Here is a 16,587-nt window from a genome sequence, read left to right as displayed (position 1 = left end):
CTAATACGATAAGTGGCTTTGCGAGTCACGACGGTCTAGCTCTAAACGGCGCATGCCCGGATATCAATTTTTTACGTCAGTTGACCGCGAAATATAATTTCTGTATTGTTTGGCATGACCGGCTGCTAAGTTTGACCCGAGATCCCTGTGAAAAAGACCCTCATTTTGGATCCAAATAGCATTTTTGGACACGTTTGGACACAAAAGCGGGAGTATATGGAGAAACTGACACGAGTTTGAACTACTGATTACACTTGTTTTAAGTTTCCGTAAACAGCCGCAAATATTCAAATGCTTATCATTTAAATTTCTTTTCCTTTGACCTTATATTAATTTTACTAGAACATTAATTATGCTTAACTTTCCATAACTTAACAAAATATTTGATTTTTAATGGGAGTTGCGATATATATAATGCTTTTTCACTCGTTTAAAAATCATGGTCACCCTGGTTAGTATTAATTTTTTTAAAAGAAAAAAACATGATTTGACTGCGAAATTGGGAATTTAACGATGTACTTCCGTGTGTGGAATATTTTCTCCGCTAAGAAAACTATCGAATCAGTCGAGTGTGTGGCGGATGAACAGATTACCACAAAGGAAGTTTCAAGTGGCGTTTTAAGTACCCCAAACAATGAAAAGTGAATGGAGGATAACTGTGGGTAATCGGATTATATGTTCGAGCGATCTCCTCTTTTCTCATCTTCTCTGGTTACATGTAGTTCCCTATGCAATTTTTTTAAATCAATTTCCGAATGTCCAGGAATCTTTATGTAGATTAATAAAAGATATTCTGATGTAATAGTAGCAATTTACAAGTAAATTAACTTTAAATTTTGTTATTGGAAATATTTGAATTAAGTGTAGCATTAAATACTTATTTTAAAATTACTTTTTAGCAATAAATTTGATTTTTGGCCAAGTTTGCACTCTGACAGTTACATGTACATTTTTACAAAATTACAGCGGTAAATTAGACAAATCAAATTTGGATTTTGTAGATTGGGATGTCAATAATTGGGCTATTCCAGTTTAACTACATATGCCTTCTATGGATTTTAAGACATGACCTTATTCTCACACAGGGGGTGTAGATTTCAAATGGAGTCACCCATTCAGGTAACCCCATTTGCAATTCACACTCCTGGTGTGGAAGATTAAGGTCATGTCTTTCATAGGGGGTGTATGGATTTCAACTGGAATAGCCCAATGGCTGAGGAGGGTCAAATCAACTGCTTCATTTTGTCAATCTGAATTGCGAATAAAACATTGTACTATTTTGTATTAGTGTGACAAAAATTTATTTGGCATTAATTTGAGAAAATATGATACATATATGGTATTAGTGTATGTGGTTGCTTCGTAATCGTACTGACAGACCTGTCTTGTACAAGTATGTTTATTCGCTCCATGAGACTAAATGCACACTGTGATCAGCGAAATATGCAAATAAGGGGAAACGATTTATAGCCACTTCATACGTAGCCTCCAAATGGACTTTTAAACAAAAAATGAATCTTGCAGTTGTTGATGTATATATTATGTATATAACTTGGTATTCACAGTATGTACATAGACATCAGTTTGTATATATATCATCTTGTACATAGTACAAACTCTTATGCAGGGTGATCCAAAAGAGAAATTGACCCATTTATGGCAGATAGTTGTGTTTTATACAGAAGTGGTAATTTTTGCACATGTATTTTTTTACGCTTTGTTGATTCTGAACCTCACCTGTTCTTAAATTCACAATCTTGAGTTTTCATACATACTGCTTGGACCTATGCATGCGAAAGAATGTATTCGCACATTTCCTATTTTGGCGGTAGCTGTGATGAACAAGGAAAGCGCAAAAATCAAAGTTCCTTAAAAATATCTACTTTTACAGGTAGTGCAATTTTAAGTCCAAATTTTTGTTATGGTTTAAAAGGTCAGATTTATTCTTATTGTGTTTTGTACCTCACATTGATATGAGGCTGTATACCAAAATAATCTGATTCCAAAGTATGAATTTCAAATGGAATGAACACATTTACTCTTGCTTTAAATTCAATCTCCCTCTGTGGAAGGATTTGGGAATCTTTCTCAGAGGGTGTATGAAATTCAAATGGGGCTGCCTACAGTAGCGTAGCCAGCGGTGGGGCAGGTGGGGCAGAGTGCCCCCCCTGACAAAAAATGAAATAAAATGTGCCCCTCTGACAAAAAATGAAAGAGAAAATCAGGAGGGCAAAGGAAAAGAAAAATGGCAAGGAGCCCCTTTTCTAGCCAAATTCAGGGCCAAAATAGTGTAAAATACAAAACATTTCCGCGCTACGCGCGCACATTGTAAGAATAAAGCCCTCTTCAGCCGGATAATGGGCAAAAACAGTGTAAAATACCATTTTTTTCATGCAGTGCGCTTTTTATGCATCCCAATAAAGCCTTTTTGAAAAGCTCAAGACATACAGTCTCTATGTAACGTATGATGCAACTGCAATTTTTTTTCATCTGTGCCCCCGAAATTTTATTTTGCCCCCCTCTGACCAAGAAAGCTGGCTACGCCCCTGGCTGCCTAATGTGTTCATTCCATTTGAAATTCATACTCCACCTGTGGAAGATATTCTGCCACAGGATATTTGGAAAGTGAAAAATGAGAAATTTGTTATGTGCCATAAATGGGTCAATTTATACCACATATTTTTGATGAGTCGTACGTTTTACCAAAGAGTAACATGGGTTATTTTGTCAGTCGATAGAACAAAGGAATTGCAACTTTCTCTGTCAAAATTGGTCAGAACTGTCTATGAAATTTTTTTTTTTTTGAATGGGACTTGGAATTATTTCAACCCAATATTGGACAATCATCATGAATTGTCAAGTAGATTGCCACATCAACTTACTCAAATACTCATGTTGGCCGCTCCAATTCTTGAATTCAATATTAGCCATCACTTTGTAATATAATTTCCACTTTTGACTAATTTGGACAGAGAACATGTAACAAAAGATGTAGAAATTGATTTTGATGTGTGCGTGTACTGTGTGTGCCATGTATATGGTATGATTTCATTTGGCACTCAAATAATTTTTGTATGATTTTGTTGCTGTATAAGCACTGCCATGATTAATTTCTTGAGGCTTATTATGGGATGTATTATTAGGATCAAGTTATACCTAGTTACATAATTTTAGTTTAAGATATATTTTCATATCGGCTGTAGTAACAATAGAATTGAGGGTTTTTTTAAATGTTTTATTTTCAATTTATGGAGTGGATCTATGTTTGTGAAGTATACATTCCAGAAGAACCTAAGTGTAGCTACTCCCGAGCTGGGCATCAGTTCCAGACAAATATTGCACTATTCTATCTGAAATTCAAGAAATTTAAACCGTGTAAAATCTTCATTGTTAATAATTAGGTTGGGTTTTGAACCATGACAAGTAGATACTTTGGGTCAGTCTCTGCACAAGATTGGGCAATTCCAGTTGAAATCCATACACCCCCTATCGAAGACATGACTTAAAATCTCCCACACAAGGAGGTCATGTCTTCCATAACTGGTGTGTGGTTTCAACTAGAATATGCCATTCTACCAGACAAGGTCATATGACCATGATATTTAAAATCTTGGTACAATAACATTCAAAATAATTTCTTTAATGCTATTTTATTTTTCAGTTGAGGGTACACAGGCTGGGAATTAAGCTTATGGTCTAATCAAACATTGTAAAAAATACAGTTTTGTAATTACATTTAAGTTTTTAAAAGTATAGCAATAAATTTAGGTAAATTTAAGTTCATATTCCTGTAGCGTGATACTTGAATGTACTCTGAAATATATGCATAAAAATTGCAAAAATGAGAAAAGATTACATATCCAGTATGCTAGAAGTTATGAATTACTGTAAAAGTGGACATTTTCGTGAGGTTTTTTTTTTCGCGAGTGGACATAAAATCACGAAAATAAAAACTTGCGAAAATAACCTTTTGCATTAGGTTTCTATTGTATCAATATCAAAACCGCGAAATTTAATTCTCGCACAATTGATAAAATCGTCAAAATCGCGAAAATATTGACTTTTACAGTATAAGATTCTGATTTACTTTCTTTTTGCTAATGTATTTTTACATGTGATAGTTTGCCAATGTATTTGTATGTTGTGGGCATGTTGCTGAGAGGTTCAATTGCCATATTTAGGAAGGCCGTTTTTAAAACAAAGGAGTTTGAAGAGACGTTCACTTGTTTATCAGGGTTTTAACTCTATAAGAACTACCTGCCGATTGGCCAAAAAGAAGTTTTCATTATCAATTGGACCAATCAGCAATATTGTTAGAATAATTTCACCACGCAAAAAAATTGGGGTGAATTATTTTCAAAGCTCCATTCTGATTGGTGATTAAAGTGAAGATATAATGTAATTGACCAATCAGGCAATTAGATCAGCAGGTAGTGCTCAGGGGGTTAAAGGGAGTATCTGGCAATCATAACATTATGCCTTATTATGTTAGAAAATTAATTATCAAGCACAAATCACATGGTTGTATTTAAAACAAACTCATATTGACCATAAAAAACGAATAAAAACAGTTGGCTCTCAACACGCGATATTCAAAATTCTCGCGCCAAAATTGTCCAAGTACAATGATGCAATTGTGTTCAATTGTCGTCAGTCTTCATTGTATTACTGAGACGTCATTGCACTTGACAATGTCGGCGCCCGGGAATTTTGAATGTCGTGTGTTGAGTACCGAATGTTTTTATTTGTTTTTATGGTCACTTTGAGTTTGTTTTAAATAAAACCATGTGATTCGTGCTTGGTAATTATTGTTCTTACATATATAAAGCATAATGTTGTGATTGCCGGAGACTTCCTCTAAGAATGTTTTGGATTTATGCAAGATGGTGGTACCTCCCCATGGTTAAAAATGAAACAAAATTTAGGGAAATAATTTGCAGAAATTGAGGCAGAATGAAGGTGAGATAAGAGGTATATTATATGCAAAGATGAAACTTTTCCGGATTTATCCGCAAACTCGGATCTGGAGCCATAAATTAAAAATTTCTGGATACTTTTGTAAACATTTCAGGAATTGGATGGTATTTTAGCATAAAAAGAGAGAAAAACAATTAAAATTTAGAGGGGGTGATACCATGTAGTCTATTCCCTTTCTGATTTTCCAGATAAAATATTTGATGCTTCACACATATTCAGGATTTGGCTAAGTATGTGTGCACATCTCTGCATTTTGGGAATTTCCTTGGAGAATCTCATCATTTTTGCTCAAGGATTTCAGCCAGGGGAGAGCTGGGGAATGTGTAACTGAAGGGTTGCATTTGCAGGCTCTCTGCATGGTTTAATGATGAGTGCTAAGTGGCAGAAATTTTTGTGTGCTTTTTCTTCAAGATATTCTTGGAAAAAATCCTTGAAAATGTGTTAATTTTTTCATTATTTGCAAATTTATTCAAAATTATATCTATATATATAAGAATCTAACTTTTGTCAGAAGTTGTTTCACAATCCAGACGATTAGTATATTTTGGAGTCTCTTTGTTGTTGCTAAATTTGGTATAATTTACAGTGTCAGTTATCATAGCAACCACACATTGTCATTCCCACTAAAACCATCAAAGAGCCCTCTTCGTTTCACCTAGCATTTTTATAGGGAAATTTGGTCACAAATATGATGTCACAAATGTAATGTTAATACCTCATGTTTATTTTGAAATAACAATGTACATAATAAAATGCAGAATGAATACAAATTTGATTGTACATGTCATTTTTGTTGTCTCTTTAATATTAAGTGAGTGTATGAATTTTATTGCGTCCCATTCGATCTGAAGCTAACTGACAATTAAATATTTTCCCAAACTGAATCATACAAGATCAATTGCACCATGTGATGGAACTGATGAAATGTCCTTCTGGTTTGGGGGTGGTGGGATGTGGCCTAGGCTTGTGTATCATATAGGTCTTTTCATATGTATCATGTAAATAATTAGCAATTAAGTTAGGCAGGGGTGTGAGAAGCCACAGAGGAAAATTACTAAAAAAATGCTGAAAAACGGCATAAAATCAGTTAAAAGGCCAAATATGGGCTGAAAATAAAAGAAAACACATTAAATTTTGGCAACAAAAAAGAGGAAATCAGCCGAAAAGAGAAACTCTCACACCCCTGGTTAGGTCAATCGATGAGGCATTCAACTATATAGTGTGAGAGGTTGTGGGTTTTAACCCTGAAAGTTGTTAGTATGCTCATGTAAAAATTGAGTTAGCTTAATATTCCCCTGGACAAGAACTTACTGCTAATTGTCTTGTAGACTGGCCCCCAGTCTCGGTTCGGTTCCATCTCTGGATAATGTAACAATAAATAATTACGTAATGCCCTATGAAAAAATGCCAACTCCCACCCCCCCCCTTATTTTTTTCAATGCCAAAAACCCATTCCTCTTCATCCACAAATCGACGCCACTAATTACACCCACCACAGTCAACCATGCAGCAATATAGAAATATACTCGTATTATAAGTGAACGCGAAAGTCCATTGAGCGCTGATTCCGAGACTGGTCCAATCTGTTAGAGATCTCACTTCCAAATATTCGTTCAACGAAGCACGGTGATTCCGATGTCAATTACGAAAGCCCCGCCCCAATTTCAATTCAAATATGGTAGCACAAAGCTATGCCGCGGGATGTGACGCAAGATCGGATGGGACACTTGTCAACAACTGAGAGGTATTGAGCTCAAGTGGCACGCGTCTGATAGACCCATGGTACGCGCAATAATAAAAGGCAACCACTCGACTCGTACTTAGGCCTATTGTCCATATTGCGTACATTATCGCGTGCGGTTTGCAAATGTTTGCACATTATTTAGCTAGGGAAGCCTTTTCAAATATCCCCCGCTGCCAAGCTGCGTTGATTGGTCGGATACAATATCGTTGTTTAGGGGTGGTGCAATAATTATGTGTACCCCGGGGTGAATTATAGGGGGCAAAGATTTTTGGCAGGCCAAAAGGGGGGCAAGCATTTTTGGCAGGTCAATAGGGGTCAAGCGATTTTTGGCAGGTCGAAAGGGGGGCAAGCAATTTTTGGCACAGATATTTTGGGCACCGTTTCTATATTACGCCCTAAAAAGGCGAGGAAAACGTTCTGAACACGTTCAAATATGCAAAATTTCCTGCTCGCTGTGCTCGCATTATATGTTAAGACAATTTAAGGTTTTAAATTCGGGTTCCCCAAAATCTTGCATGTGTAAGGGGGGGCAAAGATTTTTGGCACGCGTCAAAAGGGGGGCAAAGGTTTTTGGCATGTCGAAAGGGGGGCAAAGGTTTTTGGCACGGCCAAAGGGGGGGCAAGCGATTTTGGCAGACCATTTTGAGAATTCACCCCGGGGTACACATAATTATTGCACCACCCCTTAGTCGCTTACACAAACGTTAATGTAGTGAAAACATGGACGTGGTATATAGAAAGATTGCGTGACTCCAAATCCGTAAAAGTGAACTTCCAGCAGTTTGTGGGAGCTGGAAGTCAAATTGCCTACAGACTGGGAGGGTCCGTGTATGGGTTGATTTTTAATGCTATGTAATCTACATTACCAGTCGTTCTCCACGGACCCGAGGGAGGGTCTAATTGTCTTGTAACACGTGCAAAAGTTGGTGAGCTCTTTCAATTGTGGAATGTCAGGTTGCGCGCTGTTCTTGCTGGAATCCCTGTGTTGTTAATTGGATTATATGGCATGATAGTAGGGGCTGTAGTGATAAGCAACAACATGTAATGTGTGCTGAAGCGTTGTGCCTGTGCATAGTGAACTATACAAATCACTGCACTTTTAAAAATATACGAGGGGGTATCAAAAAGTTTTAGAAATCGCCCAGAAGTGAAAGAGCTATATCAATGAAATTTTGTCAGTGCAATCACTGGTCCTTATGTACACTATGATGCAAAAATGGTCTCATAAGAATGTTTACTTTTTTTACAGGCGCTGGATGTCAGTACCTGCCTATATGTAACCGCATAACCAGCAAAATGGAGAAAATTGAGGCATGTAGCATGATTAAGTTCCATTTTAAGGGTTACAGTGCCCAAAAAATCTGTGATGAAATAAAAATTCATTTTCCAAAAAGCAACAGTGACAATATCACAATCACCACCGAAGATAAGTTTCATTTCATCATTGATTTTCTAGGCACTGCAACCCTTCAAATGCAGGATCTTAATAACGCTGCTTGCCTCAATTTTCTCAATCTTGCAGTTTATGCGCAGTAACTGGGGCAGCAGGTTATTAGCATCTAGCGTCGCCTGTAAAAAAAGTAAACATACTTGAGACCATTTTTGCACCATAGTGTACATAAGGACCAGTGATTGCACTGACAAAATTTCATTGATATAGCTCTTTCACTTCTGGGCGATTTCTAAAACTTTTGATACCCCCTCAGACATTCTAAACTGCACATGGCAGCTAGGCTAGTAAGGGCAAAAAAAATGTTTTTGTACCTTATGACGAAAACTAAAACTGCCAAAAAACGGGAACAATTGTAATAACTAAGACCATTTGTGTTAAATTTGGCTAAAAATATTGACATTTGGTATATCGATGGGTTCAAATTTCTTTAAAAATTGGCATATTGATGGGTCCACTTTCAGAAAGGAGACAAAGAAGGCAACTGATTTTGAAAGGAGACAAAGAAGGCAACTGATTTTGCTTTATTGTTCAATTGTTTTGTAACTGGACAGTGGAGAACAAAAAATACACTATTTTCAAAGACGAAAAGAATTAGCACAAACTGCAGAGATTTATTGCACAAGAATCTACATACAAAGTATAGGCACTACTTAAATACATTCAAACAAGTACCGTCGGATCCGTAGCGGTCGCTGCGGGACAAGGAATTCAATTTTGCAGTGTTGGTGTCTTTGAAGCAGGTTCAAGTTTGACCCCTATTTTGACCTGTAACCCCTCTGTGAGCTTAACCTTTGAGGGCGCTCATCTTAAAATAATGCCAGAAGGTATTTCCATCCACACCAAAAAGAAAAATCAAAATTTGAAAAATTGTGTTCGAAAACCAATTTTGGACACTGTTGATGTCCAAACGATTTTCGGGAAAAAGCGTCATGACATCAAAAGTGTTCGAAACCGATTTCGGACACTTTTGATTTCAAACAATTTTCGGGAAAAAGCGTCTTGACATCGAAAGTGTTCGGACATCGATTCGGACACTTTTGATGTCCAAACGACCACCGGGAAAAAAGCGCCTTGACATCAAAAGTGTTCGAAACCGATTTGGACACTTTTGATATCCAAACGATTTTCGGGGGAAAAGCATCTTGACATCAAAAGTGTTCGGAAACCGATTTCGGACACTTTTGATGTCCAAACGATTTTCGGAAAAAAACCTCTTGACATCAAAAGTGTTCGGAACGGACGAAACTCTTTTCCAGTATGGGGCGGTATAGGCCCTCCCCTCACCAAGTATCATAGCCATGCGACAAACAATGTAGACGTAACAGCATTTTTTAGCGTTTGTTACTAACGGACTAACAGACGGAGAGACATGGTGACTTATAGAGCTGCTACCCGCAGCTAAAAATAATGCATCTCTAAAATTAAACTATTCCAGTTGAAATCCATACACCCCTTACGGAAGACATGACCTTAATCTCCCACACAGGGGGTGTAGATTTCAAATGGAGCCACCCATTTAGGTAACTTCATTTGAAATACACACTCCCTGTGCGGGAGATTAAGGTCATGTCTTCCATATGGGGCGTATGGATTGCAACTACAATAGCCTAATGTCTTACAGGTGTTCTCAATAGGTGGACTGCAGGCCAGATCAAGCCCACAGACCAATTGTGGTTGGGTCCTTGAACAGCTATGAAATGTACAGTAAACAGCAAAACATGCGTGTATTTGGCCCTCAAACACAGATCTTTGGAATAATTTATAAATATATAATTGAGAACCTGGTCTATGATATGTGACCTGCTTCCACACAATGAGCGTAAAGTCGCAAGTTGGTAGCTCTGAGACCCCTGGCTGCTGCGTTGATATTCTTTCTTTGACGCACACCTGTACATGTTTTTGTGAGTGGGGCATTCTGTATGCCAGTAGTATTCCAGTTTTTGAATGGACACAACATGCAGAATAAAACATTCATAAAGGACATACTACTGGCTTGTACATGTGTACATTAAACAAAGAAGAGCAACTCAGCAGCCAGGAGGTCTTGAAACTACCAATTTACAACTTTACACTGGGAGCAGGTCATCTATCATGTGTCTATAGGCACATAATACTCTTGCAAAGTTTCACATTATTAATATACGGTATACCGTATTACGTCAAATAAACGCCCCCGGGGGGCGTTACCTTTTCCCACGCCGGGCGTTTATTCAAAGTCAATTTTAGAACGATAATTCCCGTTAAAATCATTAGGTAAACTAACGCTAAAATGACGAACTATGAACTAGAAACACTGACTTCTGCTTCACTTCCGGGTTTCAATCGAGATTTTCGCCAAAAAGTGATGCTATTATCGACCATGTGAGCAACTTGGTAAGCTTACTACACAAGATAGCATGGAAATATCAGCATTTTTTAAACATCTTGGTTGAAAAAAGTGGTGGGGGGCGTTTATTTGAGAGGGGGGCGACTATTTGACGAAATACGGTGTAATCTAATTACCTGAAGGAACACATGTTAGTTGTATTAAAATCATATTTACATATTTCATATTTTAAATAAATTCTTACATTTATACAGAGGCGGCATGATTCAAAAATGTTGTATTGTATATAATAATAATGTTTGCAACATATTTTCTAACGGGGCTCCTATACATGTAGTTGAAAGTTCCAAACATGCAACACATGTTCCAGTGAGGGTTTGGAAAGGCTTGACAGCCCGATTGTGATAAAATAACATCTTGGTCAACAGGAAAAACACATTTTGGTGATTTTTTTTGGGTCGTTTGCAAAAGAAAAATGTCTGACCGTCTAACTTTTGAACATACTTTTTCCCCCGTCGCCTTTGCATACAATATTTTGCAACACCCATACTATTTAATTCCAAATTTGAGAGCCCAGATTTATTGTTGAACAAGTTAATAAGGAATGAAATCAAAACTTGACCGCCGGTTTCGTCCGCTTGCTATTGTTCTAAACAATGGCAACCGGACAGAACCGCCGGTCGAGTTTTGATTTCATTCCCAACCATTTGATGTCCTTAAAAAATATGATGCGCACATATACTGCCAGGCTAGGAACAATAGGAGCTGTGATGATGCACGCATATAATGCCAGCCAATGACGTCACAAGTCAATTCTCGCGTTTCACAATACGATGCGCCGCCAGTGGTTGCTTTTGGCAGTCAAATTTTCGACTCCAGAGTCGACATCGCCGTTCTAGCTGCTATTGAATTTTCACACGAGTGTAATAATAAATATGTTGAAAACAGCTCCACGAAGGATTCCATGTGATCAATAGATAGAAAATGGATATACTATAGTTGTAAATTGTTGTTTTAGTGTGCATTCGCACGTAACATCATTTTAATGACATTTAAACCCACAATGATGCATGTTCCTGTATTGTATTTGTATTACGCGGGCTTTGGATGTCGACTCATTTCCCATGATGCACTGCGTATTTTGGCTTCGACCCAGCGACCGCTGGAGGCCCATCGTATTGTGAAACGCGAGAATTATGGTAAAGGGAGTATGGATTTCAAAGTAATTAATTCCAATAATTAATTCCAATTGAAAAAAGTACTCCTATGGAAGACTTTTCTTAAATCTTCCACAGGGGCGCGCGCATGACAGATTTCAAATTGTGTATAACATACTAGCTTGTCAAAACATCTAGTAAGCCACATAATTGGAATTTTATTGGACTAGCTACTGGATTTATTTCAGCAAATATAATACAAAAAAACAGGTATTTACATCTTTTTGAATACGTTCATCAGGAGCGATAAAATTGTAACTGAATGTCAGATATGTTGTACAAGTACTTTACTCTTGTTTTTTCATCCATGCATAGATGTCATCAGTAATGCGCCAATCTAGCCACTGCAACTCCTCTGGCAATCCACCAATGAAGAAATTTATTCAATAAAGCCATATTGTAACATTTCCATTAGAAATAGGTATTTCTTTTCCATAAAATGTTAGCCTTTACTGTCAAATATGTCCCCTCTTAATTTTGAGCCGAACAACTGAGGTAAAGCTAAGAAAATTGGAATTTACTACCAGCGCTGATGTAGCCATCAGCCAATGCATGTCACTCCGTCGGTTATATATGTTTCGACACGGCCCTTTGATGTCGTATAACCGTCCCGCACGCCATGTATGTACTGTGTTATAAACATCGCATATGCATTTGATTAATATTTTCATTGTAATAACTCGATGACAATTCCTTTATTCAAAGTCTCTGATTTTGACAAAACTACTCACCTGAAGTTTTTGCAGGGTATGGTACTTTAATAAAGTAGATTACAATCATGTAAAAATACAGGATTTTGGAAAATATTGAGGCCGTCCTGCTCTGCAAATGTTACAATATGGCTTAAGTCATGTATACGATCAGCTACTGCAAGGAACTGCACACTCTAGGGATGAGAGTAGGACCTGCCAGAGAAGGTGCAGCAGCGAGATGGGTGATGAAATTTCTAAAATGTCTGAAACATGTTAATAAAATTTGGACTTGCACAACATAATCTAACTTTTATAGTTAGAATCATATCATTTTGACAGAAACATCAAATTTATACAGATAAAACATATGTGACATGATCAAGGGGAATGTGTCACATGTCGACCCTGCTTGAAAACATACAATTCTAAAGGACATTTAGAGCTTTCAGAAACTGAAAACTCCATGTTGATATGACTTTTCTTTGTGAAGTTACGTCAATTTTTCAATGGCGGAAAACAATATAAAACAAAGAATTTTAACACATTTTTTGCCAATATCTCAAAATCAATATTAGCGACATCCGACTCATTTCCCTTGAGCGTGTCACATATAAATATTTTGGCATAAAAAACATTGCATTGTGCAATCATCATATAGCATGTATCGCAAAGAATGAGCTTTTCAAGTTGAAATGCATATACGGTATACCCTTATAGTAGACGTGACCAGGGTGTGCGGGATTTCAAAGGGAGTTGCCCATTCAGGTAACCTCATTTGAAATGCACAATACGTGTGTGGGAGATTACAGTCATGCCTTTCAGGGGGTGTCTGGATTTCAACTGGGACAGCTCAATGTTACGATCCAAATAAAGGGTTCCTTTTTGCTATGGATTTTTATCTCATCACATTTTTAAAGCATCTACATCAGAAGATATGGCGATTTGTATGTCGAGTAGAGAAAATGGTAGTGTAGATTTCCCTACACTTGGCATGGTATGATCAATACCTTGTGAATTGTCTACCATGTATTGGCTCTATGTATAGCAATTGGACCAGGTGAATTTTGGCATGTCACCGTGTATTGACTATCTTGAGGAGAGGGAGAGCAATCAATCTCTATTGCTCTCTTTAAATCTGATATAGGAGAGTGGTTTTTAGCTCTCCTTAGTTGACCATTATCTCTTTACATTCTTTTGTAGATGCTCTAAACAGCTCTCCTTGAAGGCTCCAGAAGAGACTATTCCAGTTGAAATCCATACACCCCTATGGAAGACATGACCAGGGACAGGCGATTTTGTGGAACTTTCTTTCGCGCAATTTAGGTATACATGATTTGCACTGAAAAAAAAAAAGTTCCGTGCAATTTGCTATTTTTTTCCGCGCAAATCGCCTGTCCCTGGACATGACCTTAAAGGCCCTTTCAGTGATTTCACAGGAACATTAAAAAAATGGAAATTTGTCAGAGTTGCTTAGAAATAAAGAATAAGTCTACAGAATTTCATTAAACCACTTTTCCCTGAATACATCGACAAATTAGTCAAAAACAGAAGTTTTAGAAAGGTTTTCTACTTCAACTCTGAGAAAATCGAGATTTTCGTACAGTGCGCCACCAATCGACTGGAAAAACTTCCTAGTCCAGTGTTTCTAACACGGGGAAGTAGAGTCTAAATTGATTTAAAACAGACGCTTTTAAGCTACAATTTTGTAGTAGAAAACAAAATAAGCAATTAAAGGTCACCGAGGCAAACTAACGGTCAATTCAAATATGAAAAACAGTTAAAATTGTGTATTTTGTTTAAAATAGTAGCTACTGATGTAATAAGTAGTAGAAACAATACATAACGCGCGTGTTAGTGCGATGGAGAGTGAGCTTTTTCGATCTCGAGTCGGACTTTTTGTACTGTCAGTATCAAAAGTCCAGAATCATGCAAATGCTTTATTTTGTCTAAAATACACGACTTTCGACCGAACCACTAGCAGGCTATGTTAGCACATCTATGCCAATTACAAAGGTACCAAAATCTGAATTTTGATGATTTTTACGATCGTCCGGATGAGCAAATCACTGAATGGGCCTTTAATCTTCCACACAAGGAGTGTGAATTTCAAATGGGGTTACCTGAATGGATGACATCATTTGAAATCTACACTCCCAATGTGGGAGATTAAGGCCATGTCTTCCACAGAGGGCTTATGGATTTCAACTGAAAAAGCCAGCATGGCCATTCTTCTCTACTGGAAGCAATTGTGTATACATGTAGGTGCTCTGTTTTTGATACATTCTTGATTTCAATATTGTATCAATTTTTTTTTTATTGTATCAGGCACTTTTACATGAACATTATTGCTGTTCAAATTGCAGCAGGCACTTTGGTAAATTATTGCTGTTAAATTGTTTTAATTTTATGATTTTCAACATTTGATGCTATTTCCTTACACTCAACAATCAGTTGTACTGTCACCACCCTGTGGAAAAAACAACAAAAACAGATATTACAAAATATGAATAAGAACAACTTTTAAGGTAATTAGTAACTATCTTCAACTGTTGTGATTTGTTCGTTCACAGCATCCTGCGAATGGTAAGTGAGCTTTGGCAAAAATTGCATTGCTCATTTCATAGCGAGCATGTAGGAAGATTAAAATATCACAGAATATACTTTTGTAGATCCTGTGGTTCTTGTGATGTGTTGTGTTGTAAAGACGTTGACAACAATTAATGAAGCAAGTTTTCAAAGTATATAATTTGTAGACTGAACTTCTGCAAAACATCAAGGTGTTATCTTTCAATAATATATTAATTTAGTCAATGAAAATCAATCTTTTTGGCTGCTTTGACCAACAATACTTAATCAACCCTTAAAGGGTGGGGTATGAACGTTTGGGCAGTATTTATTGTGGGACATTAGAGCACATCAGACATATCGAATTGCATTCTGAATACGAAGAATGTCCTTCTGATATCAAATAATTTTGATTTTTTTGACATTTGCAATGTAATACACATTTTTTATTGCGGCGACGATAATATGACTCAGCGACCGACATGTGTATGTGTGCGGGTCGTATAGTCCACTTTGGCATTCCCACTCTTCACAGCTAGCGTTCTGGTCATCCACTCGAACATACGCTGTGCTGTGCTTGAGAAGAATCTACTAACTTTTACATTTTTACTTTGCATTTTACCATCTCAGAGAGCTCTATTATGTCTGGAAGAGGAAAGGAAAGCAGATGGAAGAGAGGTGGTAACACAAGGCAGAATACATCCACAAGAAAAGCCAAGGAAACTACTGTAGACTCTGGATCTGATAATGAGGAGAGGGCCACTGCCAGACATGGGACCAGTTCCAAGTGATCCAGTCTTTATAGACGTACGTTTCTTTATAGAGGTAGTACCTTTTGGAATCAGCTTCCAACTGATGTTAGATGCAACCTGTCAAATATGAGTGTCAATACTTTTAAATCAACTGTAATCAAGTAATTATATTTAAATTGTTTGATTTTTACATGTTGCTATTGCTATGTTGAATTTTATCTAATATGTGAAATGTATTGTTTGTATAATTTTAATTAATCAGGGTCTCATGGGAGACCAGTATTGTATTACTGAACTGAGTAATACTGCTACTACTACAGGCCAGCCATGCAGTACCAGTCCTGACAGACAGGTACCCAGCCCTGTTTCTAGCCTGTACTCAGACAGAGATGCTTGGTAAGTTTGGTGTTGTTCTTGCTTGTAAAATATTGCCTGTTGCTCTGTGCGTTCATGATAAGTTGTGCTGCCAGCCAGTCTGTCCTGAGAAAAGTCAAATGTGTAGTTTAGTTTTGCTTATGGCTTGTTTAAAATGTTGCGTGTAGACAAAACACCGTCTTCAATTTTCCTGCAAACTTTGCCACATGTCATGAAGAATTTGTTCCTTCTATTTTCAGGCCCAGAAGTTCAAGTCACCCTCACCACAGTAATGCTGGATCAGATGAGGAGCCCACTTAACAAGGATCTCAACAAGTACAAGACATGCATTCCTCAACTGACCATGAAGATGACATGCCAAAAAGGCCAAGAAGTCCTCTGCGAAGAATAAATGGTCTATCAAAGATCCCAAGGCTGAACTAGACCAGATAGAGTGGTACAAAGACAACACATACCTCCCACGGCATGGAAACGTCAAAGAAATGA

The 16,587-nt window shown here is 37.3% G+C and overlaps 1 protein-coding gene across 1 annotated transcript in view; it reads right to left on the bottom strand.

Moving 5' to 3' along the window:
• Nucleotides 1–14,292: 14,292 nt before the first annotated feature.
• Nucleotides 14,293–16,587, bottom strand: part of LOC140140002 (uncharacterized) — a 47,610-nt gene continuing 45,315 nt past the window's right edge. Inside the window, 1 exon segment of the mRNA XM_072161812.1 lies at nucleotides 14,293–14,876. Within this exon segment, the coding sequence (XP_072017913.1) occupies nucleotides 14,850–14,876 (27 nt within the window). The 3' untranslated portion in view covers nucleotides 14,293–14,849.

Source organism: Amphiura filiformis, chromosome 18 (assembly GCF_039555335.1).
Source record: "Amphiura filiformis chromosome 18, Afil_fr2py, whole genome shotgun sequence".
Lineage (NCBI taxonomy): Eukaryota > Metazoa > Echinodermata > Ophiuroidea > Amphilepidida > Amphiuridae > Amphiura > Amphiura filiformis.
Note: the sequence above shows the minus strand (reverse complement) of the source record. Positions and strands in the feature narration are given on the sequence as shown.